At 42.7% G+C, this 19,742-nt stretch overlaps 1 protein-coding gene across 1 annotated transcript in view; it reads left to right on the top strand.

The window, feature by feature from the left end:
• The first annotated feature begins 337 nt into the window (after positions 1–337).
• The window catches only part of SLC36A3 (solute carrier family 36 member 3), a 32,625-nt gene continuing 13,220 nt past the window's right edge, over positions 338–19,742 (top strand). Inside the window, exons 1-4 of the mRNA XM_036847296.1 lie at positions 338–477; positions 4,216–4,306; positions 14,439–14,527; positions 17,279–17,374. Of these exons, the coding sequence (XP_036703191.1) occupies positions 338–477; positions 4,216–4,306; positions 14,439–14,527; positions 17,279–17,374 (416 nt within the window). The remainder of the gene's footprint in view (positions 478–4,215; positions 4,307–14,438; positions 14,528–17,278; positions 17,375–19,742) is intronic.

Raw genomic sequence — 19,742 nt, 5'->3', positions numbered from 1 at the left:
TTCTTCCTCCCAGTCACACAGTTCACTTTGCCCTAAAGCACTAAGGGCTAAACTGGGAGGGGCTGAAAGCCCGGGGCGAGTCCCAGCGTGTGGCGGGGCAATCACAAGGGGCACTGAGGATCCTCCTGAGATGAGACTCTCGTGAGTCCCCAAAGCCAAGTGAGGCATATAATCGACATCAGCGTCCCCCTCTCACCAGCTCCAGGGCCAGGCACCCTCGGGAATTAGGAGCCAGCATCTCAGTGCCGCAGCCTTGGTTCCTCTGGAGAAAAACCCATGGGAGGCTGGTTCAAGGCTGTTACAGTCCTTAACCCTGAGCCACCACCACCTACCCACCATGCTGAAGATCTCACTGCTTGCAAGGGACAACAACAGCGAGCCCAAGTCCTGGGATGATGGGTCCAAGTCGCTCTCGGAGAGTAGCAGTAGCATCACTTCAGAGAGTGTCCGTCCTGAAGAGGAAGCCAATGGATTATCGTAAGTGGCTGCACGGCCCTCCCCTATCTGAGGTCAGGCACTGCTGCCTTCACAGAGCTGGGCCACAACTTCCTACTTCTCTCTTTTTAACACATTTATCCCCATTGAACAGGAGACACGTGGATTAAAGACGAAACCTTCAGAATCTAAGAAGTTTGACCCATGTGGCTCTGGGTATTACACCTGTTTCACAGGTGTTGCAAAATCACAGATAGTCATCCCCAACAGGAGCTTCTTTTTTTTTTTTTTTTTAATTAAGTAATTTATTTATTTAGCCTGTGCCAGGTCTTAGTTGTGGTGCTCCGGGATCTTAGTTGTGGCATGCGGACTTCTTAGTTGTGGCATGTGAACTCTTAGTCGCAGCATGCGGGATCTAGTTCCCTGACCAGGGATGAAACCCGGGCCCCCTGCGTTGGGAGCGTGGTGTCTTACCCACTGGACCACCAGGGAAGTCCCCAGCATGAGCTTCTCAATTCCCAGAACAATTTTCTATCTCAGGCTGGCTGCTCTTTGTTCAGCAGTTTCAAGCTGCTTTCCTCTCTGTGGACTTCTGCTATCATTCATACGCTCTCTCCCTCTCTCCCCGCCCACCAGCCTCCCTCTCCCTTCCTCATACAAACCCATCCAGGAAATAGAAGTTCACCTCCTAGCCCCATGTCCCTACTTTTACTCCCATAAACTCAGACACATGGCTCTTTCCCTCAGGGCTTTATTGCCAATCAGACTATTATTTAGTAATCAGATCAGATAATATCCATGGTATAAAGAGATTGTAAATGACAATACCCAGTGTTGATAAGGATGTCAGGAAACGCCCTCTCTCGTGTCGTTTTGGGAAGAATTAAACTGGTACCTTTCTAGATGGCAATGTTGTAATATATGTCGAATCCTAACACATATTTATATAAAACATACAAATACTTATTTGGCCTATGCTTTCCTTTAAAGTACACAGACACACACACACACACACACACACACACACACACACACACACAAACAACTGGCCGTAGTGGCTGCTTCTGGCTAAGAGAATTGGGAGACTGAGAGGCAGAGATAGAAGAGACATTTATGTTCACTACATAAGGTTCTTTTGGGTTCTTTTTTAGTTTCTTTTACCTTTTGAATTTCATACTGTGTTACTTAGGGCTTTTTTTTTTTTTTTTTTTTTGGCTGTGTTGGGTCTTCGTTGCTGCACGTGGGCTTTCTCTAGTTGCAGCGAGCTGGGGCTACTCTTCGTTGTGGTGTGCGTGCTTCTCATTGCAGTGGCTTCTCTTGTTGCAGAGCACGGGCTCTAGGCGCATGGGCTTCAGTAGTTGTGGCATGCGGGATCGGTAGTGGTGGCGCACGGGCTTAGTTGCTCTGTGGCATGTGGGATCTTCCCGGACCAGGGATCAAACCTGCGTCCCCTGCATTGGCAGGTGGACAAACCTGTGTCCCCTGCATTGGCAGGTGGATTCTTAACCACTGTGCCCTAAGTAGGGAATTCCCCTACTTAGGGCTTTTTAAGCATAAGTAAATATAAATAAATAAATCCTTTGATCAGTAATACCACTTCCAGGAATTTTTCTTAAGGAGATAATAATGCAGGTATGCATGATAATTTTATTGAAGCCAGATCTTAACCTCAGATCTGGTTGTAATACTGACAATTGAGAAACAACCAGAGATTATTTAAAGTATGATACACATAGTGGGATACAATACAGCCATTAGGAGTGATGAAGGAAATCTATGGTTGTGGGAAAATATGTAGGACATACTAGTCGTAAAGAAAATTAAAATACAGTATTATAATGGTTCTCCTTGTGTAAAATTTGTGTGCATTTAAAGACAAGTAAGGATGCCTAGAGTAATGTTAAAGTGTTAAAAGTAGTTAGTTTTTTCCAATTGGTGGAATTTGAGTATTTCCTTTTATAATGACAATGTATCATTTTTCAAGGAAAAAAAATAGAAACTTTTTTTTAAGTCCCTGGGAGCTACCAACATGTGTTTTACTCCTCACAGCCCTGATCTATGATGCTGTTAACTAAGGTGCAGTGTTTTCTGCAAACCCTTATCTCACCCTTCCCAAGAGATTTGATCAGGTTGGGCAAGACGCTGCTGTAGGAAAGAAATGAGAGATGGAGGGATGGAGAACAGGAAGGGGGCACATCTTTTGGAGAAATTACTATCAAAGAATTGACAAAAGATTTTTTTAAATAGGGTGTGTGTTTTTTTTTTTTTGGCTTTGACATATTTTTCAATAATTGCAGTTACCAAGAAATATAAATTACTGTTGGAAGTGAAGGGACATCTTGTACCACCCACCCCCGCATTGCTTAGGTGAAAAGTCTGAACTCACAGAGACGCAGGAAGTCACTCTCTTCTCTCAGCCCCAGCCCTCTCCCTGGGCAATACTGAAATGCCAAAACCTGACACAGCCCTGACACCCTAACCAACAGGACAAGACCAGGAGACGTGAGCACTGACTCACCATGTGACCTTGGTCAGTTTGTTTTCACCCTCCGGGCTGCCTCCAGACAGTTCAAAGGCTGCACAAGGAGGTGCCTCCAATGACCTCCTCCAGGTACCTTTTGTTCCAGGAGGAGGGGGCCCCACTACCTGCTTAAACCAGCCCTTGCTTGCCTTTTTTCTATCACCGCAGCTCTGCCTCCTCTTTAGGAGGCCCTTTCAAACAGGTGAGCACCGTAAGGCCAAACCAAAGGTGGTGGTGGTGGTGATGAGGATGATGAGGATGAGGATGATGATGATGATGGTGATGATGCCTCACATCTGTGAAGCACTTCACAATTCCAAGATTCATTATGTCATTACCTCTTCTGGTTCTTATTATATCCTTGGGAGGTAGGCAGGTCAAGATGAATAAACAGAAGATGTAAGCAGCCGAGGGCCTTCCCCAAATAGTGACCAAACACAGTCGGTTAATGGCAGAGCTAGAACTCAGAATCCAGTGGTCCTACCGCAGCTCAGTGCTTTGCAGTCAACTTTTCATTTCAATTCCTTTTTGATTCTCTTCTCATGATCCTGTTCCACATTCCCCCTCCCCAGTGGACCGGTGGTGCCTGAGCAGGCACTGCCAGCACTGGTGTGGAGAACATTTAGAACCCTGGTACCTAGCACCCTGCCAGGCACATAGTAAGTGTTCTATATGCACGTTTAGCAACTGTTATTAAATTGTACCCAATGCATAGCATGGAATAAGTTTGCAGTGAATATTGTTGAGTAAATGGATGAAAGAGTGAACTAGAACCAATAAGTACTCCATATGTGGTGGCAGACTGTTTTTTTTCTAGTGAATGAATTAATAAATGACTGGGCAGCGATAATTACCTGTAAATTGAGAAAATTCTTATTATTTTTTTCATTGTCTATCTAAATGCCAAACATCTAGTAGGTCTCAATAAATTTTGAGTGAATGTATCACGGAAGAAATCATTGAATGCATTAATGAATAAACTGGTACTAGGGAGTTATCCAGAATAGTAGCAATGGTTATTAACTTTTTCTTTAGAGCCTAGTGTGTGTTAAATATTTGTTGAGTCACCTGAACTAGCACCAGCCCTTGATCAGAGGTTCCAGAACAGATCCTGGGAACTGAGAGTTAAACCAGAGTCCCCTTCATCTGGTTTTGTCTTCCCACCACAGGGTGCCTGGAGAGGCTGAAAGAAGCCTGAACGTTGGGTCTCCTTTCCCTCTGCTAACATACCCTTTTGTTGCCTTATGCTCCCCCTACAGGATTATGCAAACCTTGATTCACTTATTGAAATGCAACATTGGCACGGGGCTCCTGGGACTTCCTCTGGCCATGAAAAATGCCGGCTTATTGGTAAGATGGACCTGTGCAATGGGGACCAGGTCTACCCATTTGGGGGAAAGGGTTGGCGGGTCCCTAAGGCCTTAGTACTGTTTATCAATGGGCAATAAGCCTGTTGCTTAGGGGGGCACCCTTTGCAATAGGAAATGAGCCTATTGGCATCAATCCACTGGAGCCAACCCAGAGCTAAATGGAGCAGGCCTGGAGGAGACACGCTGTTCTTTTTTTTTTTTTTCCCAGTTTTATTGAGATATAATTGACATACAGCTTTGTATAAATTTAAGGTGTACCGCATAATGACTTGACATACGAATACTACAAAATGATTGCCACAATAAATTTAGTTAACATCCATCTCCCCATATAGTCACAAAAATAGGTGTTTTTTCCTTGTGATGAAAACTTTTAGGATCTACTCACTTTGCAACTCTCAAATATACCATATAGCAGTGTTAACTACAGTCATTGTGTTGTACAATACCTCCCCAGTACCTTTTATCTCATAACTGGAAGTTTGTACCTTTTGACCACCTCCATCCAATTCCCCCTCCCCACCATTGTTCTTAAAGACTCACCATACTCGCATACTGATGCAGAATCTACTTTGCCACAGTTCTCCCAACTCCCTAGGATTATATCCTTGCTATTTCATTCATTTATATCAGCAGCCTGGCCCCTCCAGGCATTTGAGTGTGTGACTCCTGTTTGTGATTGATTGTGAGAAAGTGGCTTGGAAGATGAGGATAACAAAGTCTCCACCAACCCCCTGACACTTCCTGTGCCCTCCCACCTCTGTCTTCTTGCTTATGCTGTTACCTTCTCCCTTACTTCTGTCTTTTGAACTCCACCTCCTCTGTAAAATTTGACTGTTTCCTATTAAAATTCCTTCACCTTGTGTTTTTCTAGAACTTATATCTACCTAACCTGGAATCCTTCCAGCACTTACAAAGATGAAACATGCTTATTTTTTAAAATACCTATCTTCCTCACTTACCTGAAAACTCTGAGGGCAGGTACTCTCTGATTCATCTTTACACCTCCCCACAATACCTGCTATAGAGACTGGCACACTGGAAGTCCCAATTTATGTCCATGGAATTGAATAGATAGGTTATTTCCATTTAGTTGAAACGAATTTCTCCTTCTCTCCAGGCCTGCTAAGTGGCCCTCATGTCTGAAAAAGTCACATTGAGACCCTGGCTACTGACATGACTTCCAATCTGAATCAGTTCCAACCCAGAGATGGGACGTTCCCCTTTAGAATTCTCAGGGATCTAGACCTTCTGAAGAGCATTATTACCACATGGCCCTCAACCAAACTCTCTTTGCCAGTGGCCAGTGTGGTCTTTGCTTTTTTTAAATTATTATTTATTTATTTATTTATTATTTTTTTTAAACATCTTTATTGAAGTATAATTGCTTCACAATGGTGTGTTAGTTTCTGCTTTATAACAAAGTGAATCAGCTACACATATACACACGTTCCCATATCTCCTCCCTCCTGCATCTCCCTCCCTCCCACCCTCCCCATCCCACCCCACCAGGCGGTCACAAAGCACTGAGCTGATCTCCCTGTGCTATGCGGCTGCTTCCCACTAGCTATCTATTTTACATTTGGTAGTGTATATATGTCCATGACACTCTCTCACCCTGTCACATCTCACCCCTCCCCCTCCCCATATCCTCAAGTCCATTCTTTAGTAGGTCTGTGTCTTTATTCCCATCTTGCCACTAGGTTCTTCATGACCTTTTTTTTTTTTTTTCCTTAGATTCCATATATATGTGTTAGCATACTGTATTTGTTTTTCTCTTTCTGACTTACTTCACTCTGTATGACAGACTCTAACTCCATCCACCTCATTACAAATACCTCCATTTCATTTCTCTTTATGGCTGAGTAATATTCCATTGTATATATGTGCCACATCTTCTTTATCCATTCATCCGATAATGGACACTTAGGTTGCTTCCATGTCCTGGCTATTGTAAATAGAGCTGCAATGAACATTTTGGTACATGACTCTTTTTGAATTATGGTTTTCTCAGGGTATATGCCCAGTAGTGGGATTGGTGGTTCATACGGTAGTTCTATTTTTAGTTTTTTAAGGAACCTCCATACTGTTCTCCATAGTGGCTGTATCAATTTACATTCCCACCAACAGTGCAAGAGTGTTCCCTTTTCTCCACACCCTCTCCAGCATTTATTGTTTGTAGATTTTTTGATGATGGCCATTCTGACCGGTGTGAGATGATACCTCATTGTAGTTTTGATTTGCATTTCTCTAATGATTAATGATGTTGAGCATTCTTTCATGTGTCTGTTGGCCATCTGTGTATCTTCTTTGGAGAAATGTCTATTTAGGTCTTCTGCCCATTTTTGGATTGGGTTGTTTGTTTTTTTGATATTGAGCTGCATGAGCTGCTTGTAAATCTTGGAGATTAATCCTTTGTCAGTTGCTTCATTTGCAAATATTTTCTCCCATTCTGAGGGTTGTCTTTTGGTCTTGTTTATGGTTTCCTTTGCTGTGCAAAAGCTTTTAAGTTTCATTAGGTCCCATTTGTTTATTTGTGTTTTTATTTCCATTTCTCTAGGAGCTGGGTCAAAAAGGATCTTGCTGTGATTTATGTCATAGAGTGTTCTGCCTATGTTTTCCTCTAAGAGTTTGATAGTGTCTGGCTTTACACTTAGGTCTTTAATCCATTTTGAGTTTATTTTTGTGTATGGTGTCAGGGAGTGTTCTAATTTCATACTTTTACATGTACCTGTCCAGTTTTCCCAGCACCACTTATTGAAGAGGCTGTCTTTTCTCCACTGTATATGCTTGCCTCCTTTATCAAAGATAAGGTGACCATATGTGTGTGGGTTTATCTCTGGGCTTTCTATCCTGTTCCATTGATCTATATTTCTGTTTTTGTGCCAGTACCAAACTGTCTTGATTACTGTAGCTTTGTAATATAGTCTGAAGTCAGGGAGCCTGATTCCTCCAGCTCCATTTTTCGTTCTCAGGATTGCTTTGGCTATTCGGGGTCTTTTGTGTCTCCATACAAATTGTGAAATTTTTTGTTCTAGTTCTGTGAAAAATGCCAGTGGTAGTTTGATAGGGATTGCATTGAATCTGTAGATTGCTTTGGGTAGTAGAGTCATTTTCACAATGCTGATTCTTCCAATCCAAGAACATGGTATATCTCTCCATCTATTTGTATCATCTTTAATTTCTTTCATCAGTGTCCTATAATTTTCTGCATACAGGTCTTTTGTCTCCTTAGGTAGGTTTATTCCTAGATATTTTATTCTTTTTGTTGCAATGGTAAACGGGAGTGTTTTCTTAATTTCACTTTCAGATTTTTCATCGTTAGTATATAGGAATGCAAGAGATTTCTGTGCATTAATTTTGTATCCTGCTACTTTACCAAATTCATTGATTAGCTCTAGTAGTTTTCTGGTGGCAGTTTTAGGATTCTCTATGTATAGTATCATGTCATCTGCAAACAGTGACAGTTTTACTTCTTCTTTTCCGATTTGGATTCCTTTTATTTCTTTTTCTTCTCTGATTGCTGTGGCTAACACTTCCAAAACTATGTTGAATAATAGTGGTGAGAGTGGGCAGCCTTGTCTTGTTCCTGATCTTAGTGGAAATGGTTTCAGTTTTTCACCATTGAGGACAATGTTGGCTGTGGGTTTGTCATTTATCCCTTTATTATGTTGAGGAAAGTTCCCTCTGTGCCTACTTTCTGCAGGGCTTTTATCATAAATGGGTGTTGAATTTTGTCGAAAGCTTTCTCTGCATCTATTGAGATGATCATATGGTTTTTCTCCTTCAATTTGTTAATATGATGTATCACGTTGATTGATTTGCGAATATTGAAGAATCCTTGCACTCCTGGAATAAACCCCACTTGATCATGGTGTATAATCCTTTTAACGTGCTGTTGCATTCTGTTTGCTAGTATTTTGTTGAGGATTTTTGCATCTATGTTCATCAGTGATATTGGCCTGTAGTTTTCTTTCTTTGTGACATCTTTGTCTGGTTTTGGTATCAGGGTGATGGTGGCCTCGTAGAATGAGTTGGGGAGTGTTCCTCCCTCTGCAATATTTTGGAAGAGTTTGAGAAGGATAGGTGTTAGCTCTTCTCTAAATGTTAGATAGAATTCGCCTGTGAAGCCATCTGGTCCTGGGCTTTTGTTTGTTGGAAGATTTTTAATCACAGTTTCAATTTCAGTGCTTGTGATTGGTCTGTTCATATTTTCTATTTCTTCCTGGTTCAGTCTCGGCAGGTTGTGCATTTCTAAGAATCTGTCCATTTCTTCCAGGTTGTCCATTTTATTGGCATAGAGTCGCTTGTAGTAATCACTAATGGTCGTTTGTATTTCTGCAGTGTCAGTGGTTACTTCTCCTTTTTCATTTCTAATTCTATTGATTTGAGTCTTCTCCCTTTTTCTCTTGATGAGTCTGGCTAATGGTTTATCAATTTTGTTTATCTTCTCGAAGAACCAGCTTTTAGTTTCATTGATTTTTGCTATTGTTTCCTTCATTTCTTTTTCATTTATTTCTGATGTGATCTTTATGATTTCTTTCCTTCTGCTAGCTTTGGGGTTTTTTTGCTCTTCTTTCTCTAATTGCTTTAGGTGCAAGGTTAGGTTGTTTATTCGAGATGTTTCCTGTTTCTTGATGTAGGCTTGTATTGCTATAAACTTCCCTCTTAGAACTGCTTTTGCTGCATCCCATAGGTTTTGGGTCGTCGTGTCTCCATTGTCATTTGTTTCTAGGTATTTTTTGATTTCCCCTTAGATTTCTTCAGTGGTCACTTCGTTATTAAGTAGTGTATTGTGTAGCCTCCATGTGTTTGTATTTTTTACAGATCTTTTCCTGTAATTGATATCTAGTCTCATAGCGTTGTGGTCGGAAAAGATACTTGATACGATTTCAATTTTCTTAAATTTACCAAGGCTTGATTTGTGACCCAAGATATGATCTATCCTGGAGAATGTTCCATGAGCACTTGAGAAAAATGTGTATTCTCTTGTTTTTGGGTGGAATGTCCTATAAATATCAATTAAGTCCATCTTGTTTAATGTATCATTTAAAGCTTGTGTTTCCTTATTTGTTTTCATTTTGGATGATCTGTCCATTGGTGAAAGTGGGGTGTTAAAGTCCCCTACTATGATTGTGTTACTGTCGATTTCCCCTTTTATGGCTGTTAGTATTTGCCTTATGTATTGAGGTGCTCCTATGTTGGGTGCATAAATATTTACAATTGTTATACCTTCCTCTTGGATCGATCCCTTGATCATTATATAGTGTCCTTCTTTGTCTCTTGTAATAGTCTTTATTTTAAAGTCTATTTTGTCTGATATGAGAATTGCTACTCCAGCTTTCTTTTGATTTCCATTTGCATGGGATATCTTTTTCCATCCCCTCACTTTCAGTCTGTATGTGTCTCTAGGTCTGAAGTGGGTCTCTTGTAGACAGCATATATATGGGTCTTGTTTTTGTATCCATTCGGCCAGTCTGTGTCTTTTGGTGGGAGCATTTAATCCATTTCCATTTAAGGTAATTATCGATATGTATGTTCCTATTCCCATTTTCTTAAATATTTTGGGTTTGTTACTGTAGGTGTTTTCCTTCTCTTGTGTTTCTTGCCTAGAGAAGTTCCTTTAGCATTTGTTGTAAAGCTGGTTTGGTGGTGCTGAACTCTCTCAGCTTTTGCTTGTCTGTAAAGGTTTTAATTTCTCCATCAAATCTGAATGAGATCCTTCCTGGGTAGAGTAAACTTGGTTGTAGGTTTTTCTCCTTCATCACTTTAAGTATATCCTGCTACTCCCTTCTGGCTTGCAGAGTTTCTGCTGAAAGATCAGCTGTTAACCTTATGGGGATTCCCTTGTGTGTTATTTGTTGTTTTTCCCTTGCTGCTTTTAATATGTTTTCTTTATATTTAATTTTTGATAGTTTGATTAATATGTGTCTTGGCGTGTTTCTCCTTGGATTTATCCTGTATGGGACTCTCTGTGCTTCCAGGACTTGATTAACTATTTCCTTTCCCATATTAGGGAAGTTTTCAACTATAATCTCTTCAAATATTTTCTCAGTCCCTTTCTTTTTCTCTTCTTCTTCTGGGACCCCTATAATTCGAATGTTGGTGCGTTTAATGTTGTCCCAGAGGTCTCTGAGACTGTCCTCAGTTCTTTTCATTCTTTTTTATTTATTCTGCTCTGCAGTAGTTATTTCCACTATTTTATCTTCTAGGTCACTTATCCGTTCTTCTGCCTCAGTTATTCTGCTATTGATCCCGTCTAGAGTATTTTTAATTTCATTTATTGTGTTTTTCATCGTTGCTTGGTTCCTCTTTAGTTCTTCTACATCCTTGTTAAATGTTTCTTGCATTTTGTCTATTCTATTTCCAAGATTTTGGATCATCTTTACTATCATTATTCTGAATTCTTTTTCAGGTAGACTGCCTATTTCCTCTTCATTTGTTAGGTTTGGTGTGTTTTGACCCTGCTCCTTCACCTGCTGTGTGGTTTTTTTGTCTTCTCATTTTGCTTATCTTACTGTGTTTGGGGTCTCCTTTTCACAGGCTGCAGGTTCGTAGTTCCCGTTGTTTTTGGTATCTGTCCCCAGTGGCTAAGGTTGGTTCAGTGGGTTGTGTGGGCTTCCTGGTGGAGGGGACTAGTGCCTGTGTTCTGGTGGATGAGGCTGGATCTTGTCTTTCTGGTGGGCACATCCACGTCTGGTGGTGTGTTTTGGGGTGTCTGTGGCCTTATTATGATTTTAGGCAGCCTCTCTGCTAATGGATGGGGCTGTGTTCCTGTCTTGCTAGTTGTTTGGCATAGGGTGTCCAGCATTGTAGCTTGCTGGTCGTTGAGTGAAGCTGGGTCTTGATGTTGAGATGGAGATCTCTGAGAGATTTTTGCCGTTTGGTATTACGTGGAGCTGGGAGGTCTCTTGTGGACCAGTGTCCTGAAGTTGGCTCTCCCACCTCAGAGGCACAGCCCTGATGCCTGGCTGGAACACCAAGAGCCTTTCATCCACACGGCTCAGAATAAAAGGGAGAAAAAAATAGAAAGAAAGAAAGAAGGAGGATAAAAGAAAATAAAATAAAGCTATTATAATAAAAATTGAGAAAAAAATTATTAAGAATAAATGTATTCATAAATTTTTTTTAATTTTTAAAAATAGATTTATTAATTTTTTATAGTAAAAAATAAGAAAAAAATTAAGAAAAAAATTTATTAAGAAAAAATTTTTTTAATTTTTTAAAATAAAAAATATGAAAAAACTTATTAAAATTTTTTTTTAATTTCTAAAAATAGAAAATAAGGAAAAAATTATTAAGAAAACATTTATTAGGAAAAAAAAATTTTTAAGTTAAAAAAAAAAATAAACACGGACGGACCTAACCCTAGGACTAATGGTGAAAGCAAAGCTATACAGACAAAATCTCACCCAGAAGCATACACCTATACACTCACAAAAAAAGGAAAAGGGGAAAAATTAATATATCCTGCTCCCAAAGTCCACCTCTTGAATTTGGGATGATTCGTTGTCTATTCAGGTATTCAACAGATGCAGGCACATCAAGTTGTTTGTGGAGCTTTAATCCGCTGCTTCTGAGGCTGCTGGGAGAGATTTCCCTTTCTCTTCTTTGTTCGTACAGCTCCCGGGGCTCCCGCCTCTGCATGTAGGTCGCCTGAGGGCGTCTGTTCCCCGCCCAGACAGAACGGGGTTAAAGGAGCAGCTGCTTCGGGGGCTCTGGCTCACTCAGGCCGCGGGGAGGGAGGGGTATGGAGGAGGCGGGGCGAGCCTGCGGCGGCAGAGGCCGGCGTGACGTTGCAGCAGCCTGAGGTGCGCTGTGCGTTCTCCCGGGGAAGTTGTCCCTGGATCACGGGAGCCTGGCAGTGGCGGGCTGCACCGGCTCCTGGGGGGGCGGTGTGGAGAGTGACCTGTGCTCACACACAGGCTTCCTGGTGGCGGCAGCGGCAGCCCTAGCGTCTCCTGCCCGTCTCTGGGGTCCACGCTGATAACCGCGGCTCGCGCCTGTCTCTGGGGTCCGCGCTGATAGCCGTGGCTCGCGCCCGTTTCTGGAGTTCGTTTAGGCGGCGCTCTGAATCCCCTCTCCTTGCGTGCCGCGAAACAAAGCGGCAAGAGAAAGTCTCTTGCCTCTTCGGCAGCTGCAGACTTTTTCCCGGACTCCCTCCCAGCTAGCACCGAAGCCCGAGCCTCAGCTCCCAGCCCCCGCCCGCCCCGGCGGCTGAGCAGACAAGCCTCTCGGGCTGGTGAGCGCTGCTCGGCGCCGAGCCTCTGTGCGGGAATCTCTCCGTTTTTCCCTCTGCACCCCTGTTGCTGTGGGATCCGTGCTGATAGCCGCGGCTCGCGCCCGTCTCTGGATTTCGTTTAGGCGGCGCTCTGAATACCCTCTCCTTGCGCGCCGCGAAACAAAGCGGCAAGAAAAAGTCTCTTGCCTCTTCGGCAGCTGCAGACTTTTTCCCGGACTCCCTCCCGGCTAGCACCGAAGCCCGAGCCTCAGCTCCCAGCCCCGCCCGCCCCGGCGGCTGAGCAGACAAGCCTCTCGGGCTGGTGAGTGATGCTCGGCGCCGAGCCTCCGTGTGGGAATCTCTCCGCTTTGCCCTCCGCACCCCTATGGCTGTGCTCTCCTCCGTGGCCCCGAAGCTTCCCCCCTCTGCCACCCGCAGTCTCCGCCCGCGAAGGGGCTTCCTAGTGTGTGGAAACCTTTCCTGCTTCACAGCTCCCTCCCACTGGTGCAGGTCCCGTCCCTATTCTTTTGTCTCTGTTATTTCTTTTTTCTTTTGCCCTACCCAAGTACGTGGGGATTTTCTTGCCTTTTGGGAGGTCTGACGTCTTCTGCCAGCGTTCAGTGGGTGTTCTGTAGGAGCAGTTCCACGTGTAGATGTATTTCTACTGTAACTGTGGGAAGGAAGGTGATCTCCGCGTCTTACTCTTCCGCCATCTTGCCCCTCCCCCGGTCTTTGCTTTTTAAGATAACTCTTTTATCCTTTGATTTTTGGTTCCTAAGAGTTATTAGGCGATTTCTTTACCCTCCATCTCCCATCAGAACCTGTAATCATGATTCATTTGAGAAATATATATTGAGCACCTACTATCCTTAAGCCCTGGGAATATAGATATAAACAAGACAAAAGAGTCTCTGCTATTGGGAGGCTACATCCTGGTGCAATCTAGTGGTGCTCTTCATCTCTCAAATTTCTTCGTGATGTTAGCACAGGTCACATCCATAAAGGCACAGGTGTCCAGCACAAAGAGGGTGAGAGAGTCCCTCTTTGCTCTGTGCCATTGTGATCACATCTGGGAGATAATGATTAATAATGAGCCCTGCTTTTTAATCTCATCACACATAAAAAAAATGGAGACTATGTGAGGAGGAGACTTGTTCATTAGCTTGACTCTAGTCATCATTTCTCTGTGTATGTGTATCAAATCATGTTGTTCACCTTAAATACATACAATTTTTAGTTAAAAAAATAAAAAGGACATGGAAAGTAGACATACGAGAGCAGTGATGCTCAACTGAGGGTAATTTTTCACCCCCCTCACCCAAAGACATTTACAATGTCTGGAGACATTCTTGGTTGCCACAACTTGGAGAGGAGGGGGAGGGAGTGCTTCTGAAATCCAGTGGGTAGAGGCCAGGGATGCTGCTAAATATCCCACAATGTATAGGACAGCCCCCTGCAACAACAAAAAATCAGCTGGCCCAAAATATCAGTAGTGCCCCTTTTGATGACTTTGTACTAAAGGAAGGAAGCCAATCCCTAAGAGGAACCTTGGTCTTCAAGCATCTTGGAGGAGGTAAGGGCTGGGATGTGAGAAGGAATGAGAGATCTAGAAGCGGAACTAAAGGCTGACGAGGAAAGGCATGGGCTGTCTGGGAGGTAGTGAGCTCTCTGTTACTAGAAGTATTGTAGCACAGGTTGGGCAGCCACTTTGCAGTGATGCCAAGAAGGGCATTCAGGCCAGAGCATCTGGGGGCACAAGGACATTCAGGCAGGGGCTCTCATCCCCAAATCTCTATTATGAGAGGGACCCTAGCACCCAGGCGGGGAGAGGGCCAGGTATGGGAGCAATCCACCTGTGGCTCACTGTGCCCACATCTCCTTTCCCCTCCAGGTCGGTCCTTTCAGCCTGCTTGCCATCGGGATCCTCACCGTGCACTGCATGGTCATCCTGTTGAACTGTGCTTATCACCTAAGTCAGAGGTGAGAGTCCTGCTTCTCTGTCACTTGGTGCCGGGTTCCATCTGCGGGTGTGCTAATTTTCCCTGGATCGCTGACCCAATTAGCCGGCCCCCTCTCCAGGCCACCACCCCTGCTGCTCTAGATACTGCAGAGGCGGTGGAGGGAGTGATTAAAATCCCAACTGGGAACTCCTAGGTCTGGGCCCAACTCTGCTGCTAACTAGCTGGACAACTTTGCCAAGCTCCTGCGCTCTCTGAGCCCAAATATCCCCACCTAGAGAAATCAAAAGAGGTAAAGGATGCAAATGTGCTCATACATATCCATGAATATGCGAGATACTTAAGATGTCTTTCTTTTCCTCTTAATCTCCCCACCCCCATCTCCCCCCAACTCCAATACATACACCTTCGAAGGGGAATTTTTTCCAGGTAAACCCTTCTTGGGACAAGTTAGTAACAGTAAAAAAACATAGTTAGCAATACAGGGATAGTTCACTTCAATCCCTAATAAAGTGTACATACAACACTCAACGTTTATATATTTAAAACTGTAATGCAAAACAAAATTCCAGAAGGAAAAGACAAATGCAGTGAAAACAAACAATGCTGAGAATTTCATATTTATAAACTAGCAATTCATGGTGATTAACAATTCTTTACAGCCAACAGCCTTATGGCTTTCTGTCCACAGGGCTCAGCTTCTCCCAAGGCAGGCAAATCTAAATATGTCCTCATAGATGTGGAGAAGGTCCTCATGAGTCAAAGTACGGATATTAAATGAAGCTCCTCATAAAGTCAAATTATCATAACCCAAATAGGTGCATCTGGAGTATATATCAATCACACCTAACTTGTGTGGTACTTTCCAGCCCACGAAACACTGTTAAGAGCATTTACTCATTCAGCAATTAAATTTATTGCACAACTACATTGTGCCAGGTACATGGCAAGAGCTTTGCAAGTCTTCTTTTATTTACTCCCTACAGTAAAATTTTATGGTAGGCACTATTTTTCCCATTTTATAGATGATTAAACTGAAGCTTAGGTGAGTTAAATGCCTTGCTCAAGGTCACACAGCTAGGAAGTGGCAGAGCCAGTATTCCAAGACCTGTCTGACTCTACCCCTTAACCTATCTGCAAATCTTTTTCTTCCCTCAAGCCTGCCAGGACCATTTTATCACCATGCAGGTTTCCAACATCTCTGTCATTTATGACAACCTTTCCCTGATTTTTGCTTTTGATTATTTGTTTTTCCTTTTTTTTTCCCCCTCTAATACAGAGGTTATAGACCCATGGCCTAAGAGCTGACAGTGGTTTTCAGATATATTTGGGAGGACTTCTACAGTTTTTTAAAAATATTTATTTATTTATTTGGCTGTGCCAGGTCTTAGTTGCAGCAGGCAGGCTCCTCAGTTGAGGCTCATGGGCTCCTCAGTTGTGGCATGTGAACTCCCAGTTATGGCATGCATGTGGGACCCAGTTCCCTGATGAGGGATCAAACCCAGGCCCCCTGCATTGGGAGCGCAGAGTCCTAACCACTGCGCCACCAGGGAAGTCCCTTGGTTTTTTGTTTTTCTCCAGCATTTAAAAACCTGGAGATTTCACATAAAAAAAAATCTGTACCTTCTTGCCAGTCAGACACTCTGCCACCTCTGCGGCTTCATTCCTTCATCATTCAGCTGGAGCCACATCCTAATCAACCCCTTTTGGAGCAAGACCTGTACCATAGCCTAGGACACTGTCTCCACTATCCTCTATTCTGTCTCATACCCAGCCCTTCTCACCACAGTACTGACACCTTTCTGATCCCCATTGCTTTTGAATTTGCAGTCCTCAGAGTAATGTATTTGCCAGTCCTATGCAATGTGACCTCGTTTGTATTTCATATGCCAAGCGCATTGAGTAACAATAAAAACAGAAGCATCATGCCGTGTTCTCAGTGCATCACCATATTCATCTCTTACTGGCTCCTCCCCAAAACTGACTGCGTGTAAAAAAACTGAAGCCTGGAAGTATAAAGAGACTTGCTCAAGGTCTCCCAGCCATCTAAGGGGGTGTGTTGGGACTTAAACCCTAGTCCCTGACAAGTCTGGGGCCGTTTCCCTCTCCAAGCTACTCCCCTGAGTCATGCAATTAACTCCAGGGACCTGGGCAACTTGCTCCACTTGCTCTGTTGACAGTCCTCAGCAGGGCCTTCCCGTCCCTTAGGAAGGGCCGCCTAGGGAAGGAGGGATGAAGGAAGAGGGATAGGCTGGAACTGGGGTGTCACATCCTACAGGGGTGCTGGGCAGGAGGCTAAAGATCACCTTTGCATGGGGTCTGGTCCGGGGCAAGCATCCCAAATGTTCCAACACCCTCAACAGTGGGAAGAAGGGAATGTAAGTCCAGAAAAGACAGAACCACTGTCTTGGCCATACTCATACCTCGTCCCCCTCCCTTCTCCTCCCTCTAACCAGGTGCGCACACCTCACAACTTTCGTATCCTCTCTGTCCTTGTTTGCAGACCTAATCAATTCACAGCTACTGTCTACCTAAATAATAATAATAATATCCACTTAAATATTAGTGTTAAAAAGGACAGCTACAAAAAAGAGGCAGAATTCTGAAACTTTTAGAAGTATACCATTATAAAATATCTCAATAATACTGTTGCTAGAAAATTACCAGAATGTCCCATATTAATACATGAATATATAATAACTACTCACTTCGAGAGTACATTGTACTTTAAAAAAAAATGTTTTAAGTTATTCATTGCTTGTCCTTTCCCTAGACTGCAAAAGACTTTTGTGAACTATGGAGAGGCCATGATGTACAGCCTCGAAACCTGCCCAAATGCCTGGCTGAGGACCCACTCAGTGTGGGGAAGGTAGTAGTCATAGATGTCACAGTAGTAGTAGTAATAATAACAACAACAATAATAATAATCCTCACCTGTTCTTTCTTTATTTCTAGTAACACAAGTTTTAAATGAATATGTTCTTGTTGAAAACTATTGAACAATAAAGAGAATCTCCTCCGATAGCTCCATCCCCCATCCCACTCTTCACCCAAGAAGTAATCACTGATATCTAGTTAGTAAACATTCCTCTAGACTTTTTCTCTGCATGTACTTTTTCTCTGTATATATGTGTACAAATGGAAATACATATTTTGTTTTGTATTTTCTTGTATATTAATTGGAATATTTTTTGGAAATTTGCTCTTTCATCTAATAATATGATTAATTTCTTTCCACATTTGGACATAGAGATTGACCTCATTATTTTGTAAGGCTCACGATGTTCCCCAGTATAGATGGATCCTGTGGTTTTATTTAATCCTTCCCCTAATGGTGAACATTTAGGTTGTAACCCTCGCTGGATAAAAAGTTTATGGTGTACAAAATGCTCTTCGCTGTCTGATCTCCTCTGATCATCTCAATGACCTTGTGAGGTAGGCAGGTGTATCTTTATTGGGAGGAAATATGGTGATAAAAGCTCACAGAGACAGAATAATGGGTCCAAGGTCACAGGTATAGATACTGGTGAAGCAGAGTTTTGACCAAGCACCTAACATGTTAGCCTTTCCCAGCAGAGCCCCTCAGGAGTTAGCCCCTCACCTGCCAAGATCCCTCCTGCAGCTCCTCTCTTGGGAATATCAGTAGGTCACTGATCTCCTGATCAGGAGTCACTCTGATTGTCAGACAGGAAAGGCATGGGGCAGTAATAATAGAGATCTCACAATTGTCCATCCTTTCTCATGAAGATTTATCAGCTTCTGATGACACCCTGAATAAAACTTTCAGGCAGGAAGGCTCCTTGGAGATCACTATATCCATGCCTATTCAAATGGAGGAGAATGAAGACCAGATAGAACAATAAGGCTGCTCAAGTTACCCAGGGATCAGAGCGAGGACTGAAATCCAGAACATTCAGCTCTCACCCACTATACTGTGCCATTTCTCTGGAGGCCCAGCAGCTGAGAAAGAATTGGGAAACTGTTTTATTTAAACGAATGATTTGCAATTTTTAGTGTGCTAAGAAATACCTGGGGAGTTTGATTAAAAATTACCTATTCCACATAAGCAACAATCATCAACTGATGCTCATTGTGAAAGGTCATTGGAAAACTATAAAGGAAGAATACACTGGCATCACCTGACCCCATGTAGTTATCGACTCATGTCTAGACATGGGACAACTGGACATGATGTGTCTTATAATAGGATACAATAGGGAGTACAGAGAACCACCTCTGAAATACCCTTGCCAGAAAGATAAATGAAGAACCTCAGTCTTATTAAACCACTAGATCTAATATCAGTTTACAGGAAACACAGGGGATAGAAGAACAAGATAAATGACATTATGAATTCATCAACTGAATCTAGAAAGTGAAACGTACTGCAGGGCAATTTTCTAGTATCTTCAGCACCAACCAAAAAAATTAAAGTTGCAAGGGAAAAAATAAGACAAGGGGAATATAGCAGATTTAAAAACTTGAGACTTAATTACAAAATGCAATGAATAGACTTGTTTAGAAACCAACTGTGAAATAGACATTTTTGAAAAAATTGGAAAAATCTGACTATGGATGGAATATTAAGTGATATAAGAAATTATTGTTAGTTTTGTAAGGGGTGATTAAGGACATTGTATTTTATTTAAATTCTTGTCCATTAAAGCTGCATACTGAATTATTTACAGGTGGAATGACTTGACATCTCCAGTTCGCTTCAAATACACCAACAAAATAAGCTTGTATGCAGTGGGGGTGAAGGAATAGATGGAAGAGGATTGGCAAAAAGTTAATTGTTGAACCTGGGATGAGCACACAAGGAGTCATTGAATTATTATCATTGTTTTCATGTGTGTTTGAAAATCTCAACAATAAAGAGAAAAAACATCTCTATTCTGAAGTCTCACATGACACTGCCAAGCTTCTGACTCAATAGGCTGATATGAGAGCCAGGACTCTGTATTCTTACCATAAACCTCACATGATTCTGATGCAATGGTTACTACAACCCAGTCTTGAAAAACATGGATCTAAACCTTAGAACCTAAGTAGAGGAACATATTTTTGTTCTCTTAAAAAATAAATACAGGGCTTCCCTGGTGGCGCAGTGGTTAAGAATCCGCCTGCCAATGCAGGGGAAAATGGGTTCGAGCCCTGGTCTGGGAGGATCCCACATGCCGCGGAGCAACTAAGCCCATGCACCACAACTACTGAGCTCACGCGCCTAGAGCCCGTGC

The sequence above is a fragment of the Balaenoptera musculus genome, chromosome 3, assembly GCF_009873245.2.
Source record: "Balaenoptera musculus isolate JJ_BM4_2016_0621 chromosome 3, mBalMus1.pri.v3, whole genome shotgun sequence".
Taxonomy (NCBI): Eukaryota; Metazoa; Chordata; class Mammalia; order Artiodactyla; family Balaenopteridae; genus Balaenoptera; species Balaenoptera musculus.
The sequence above is the reverse complement of the archived record's forward strand: the minus strand, read 5'-3'. Positions and strand labels throughout refer to the sequence as shown.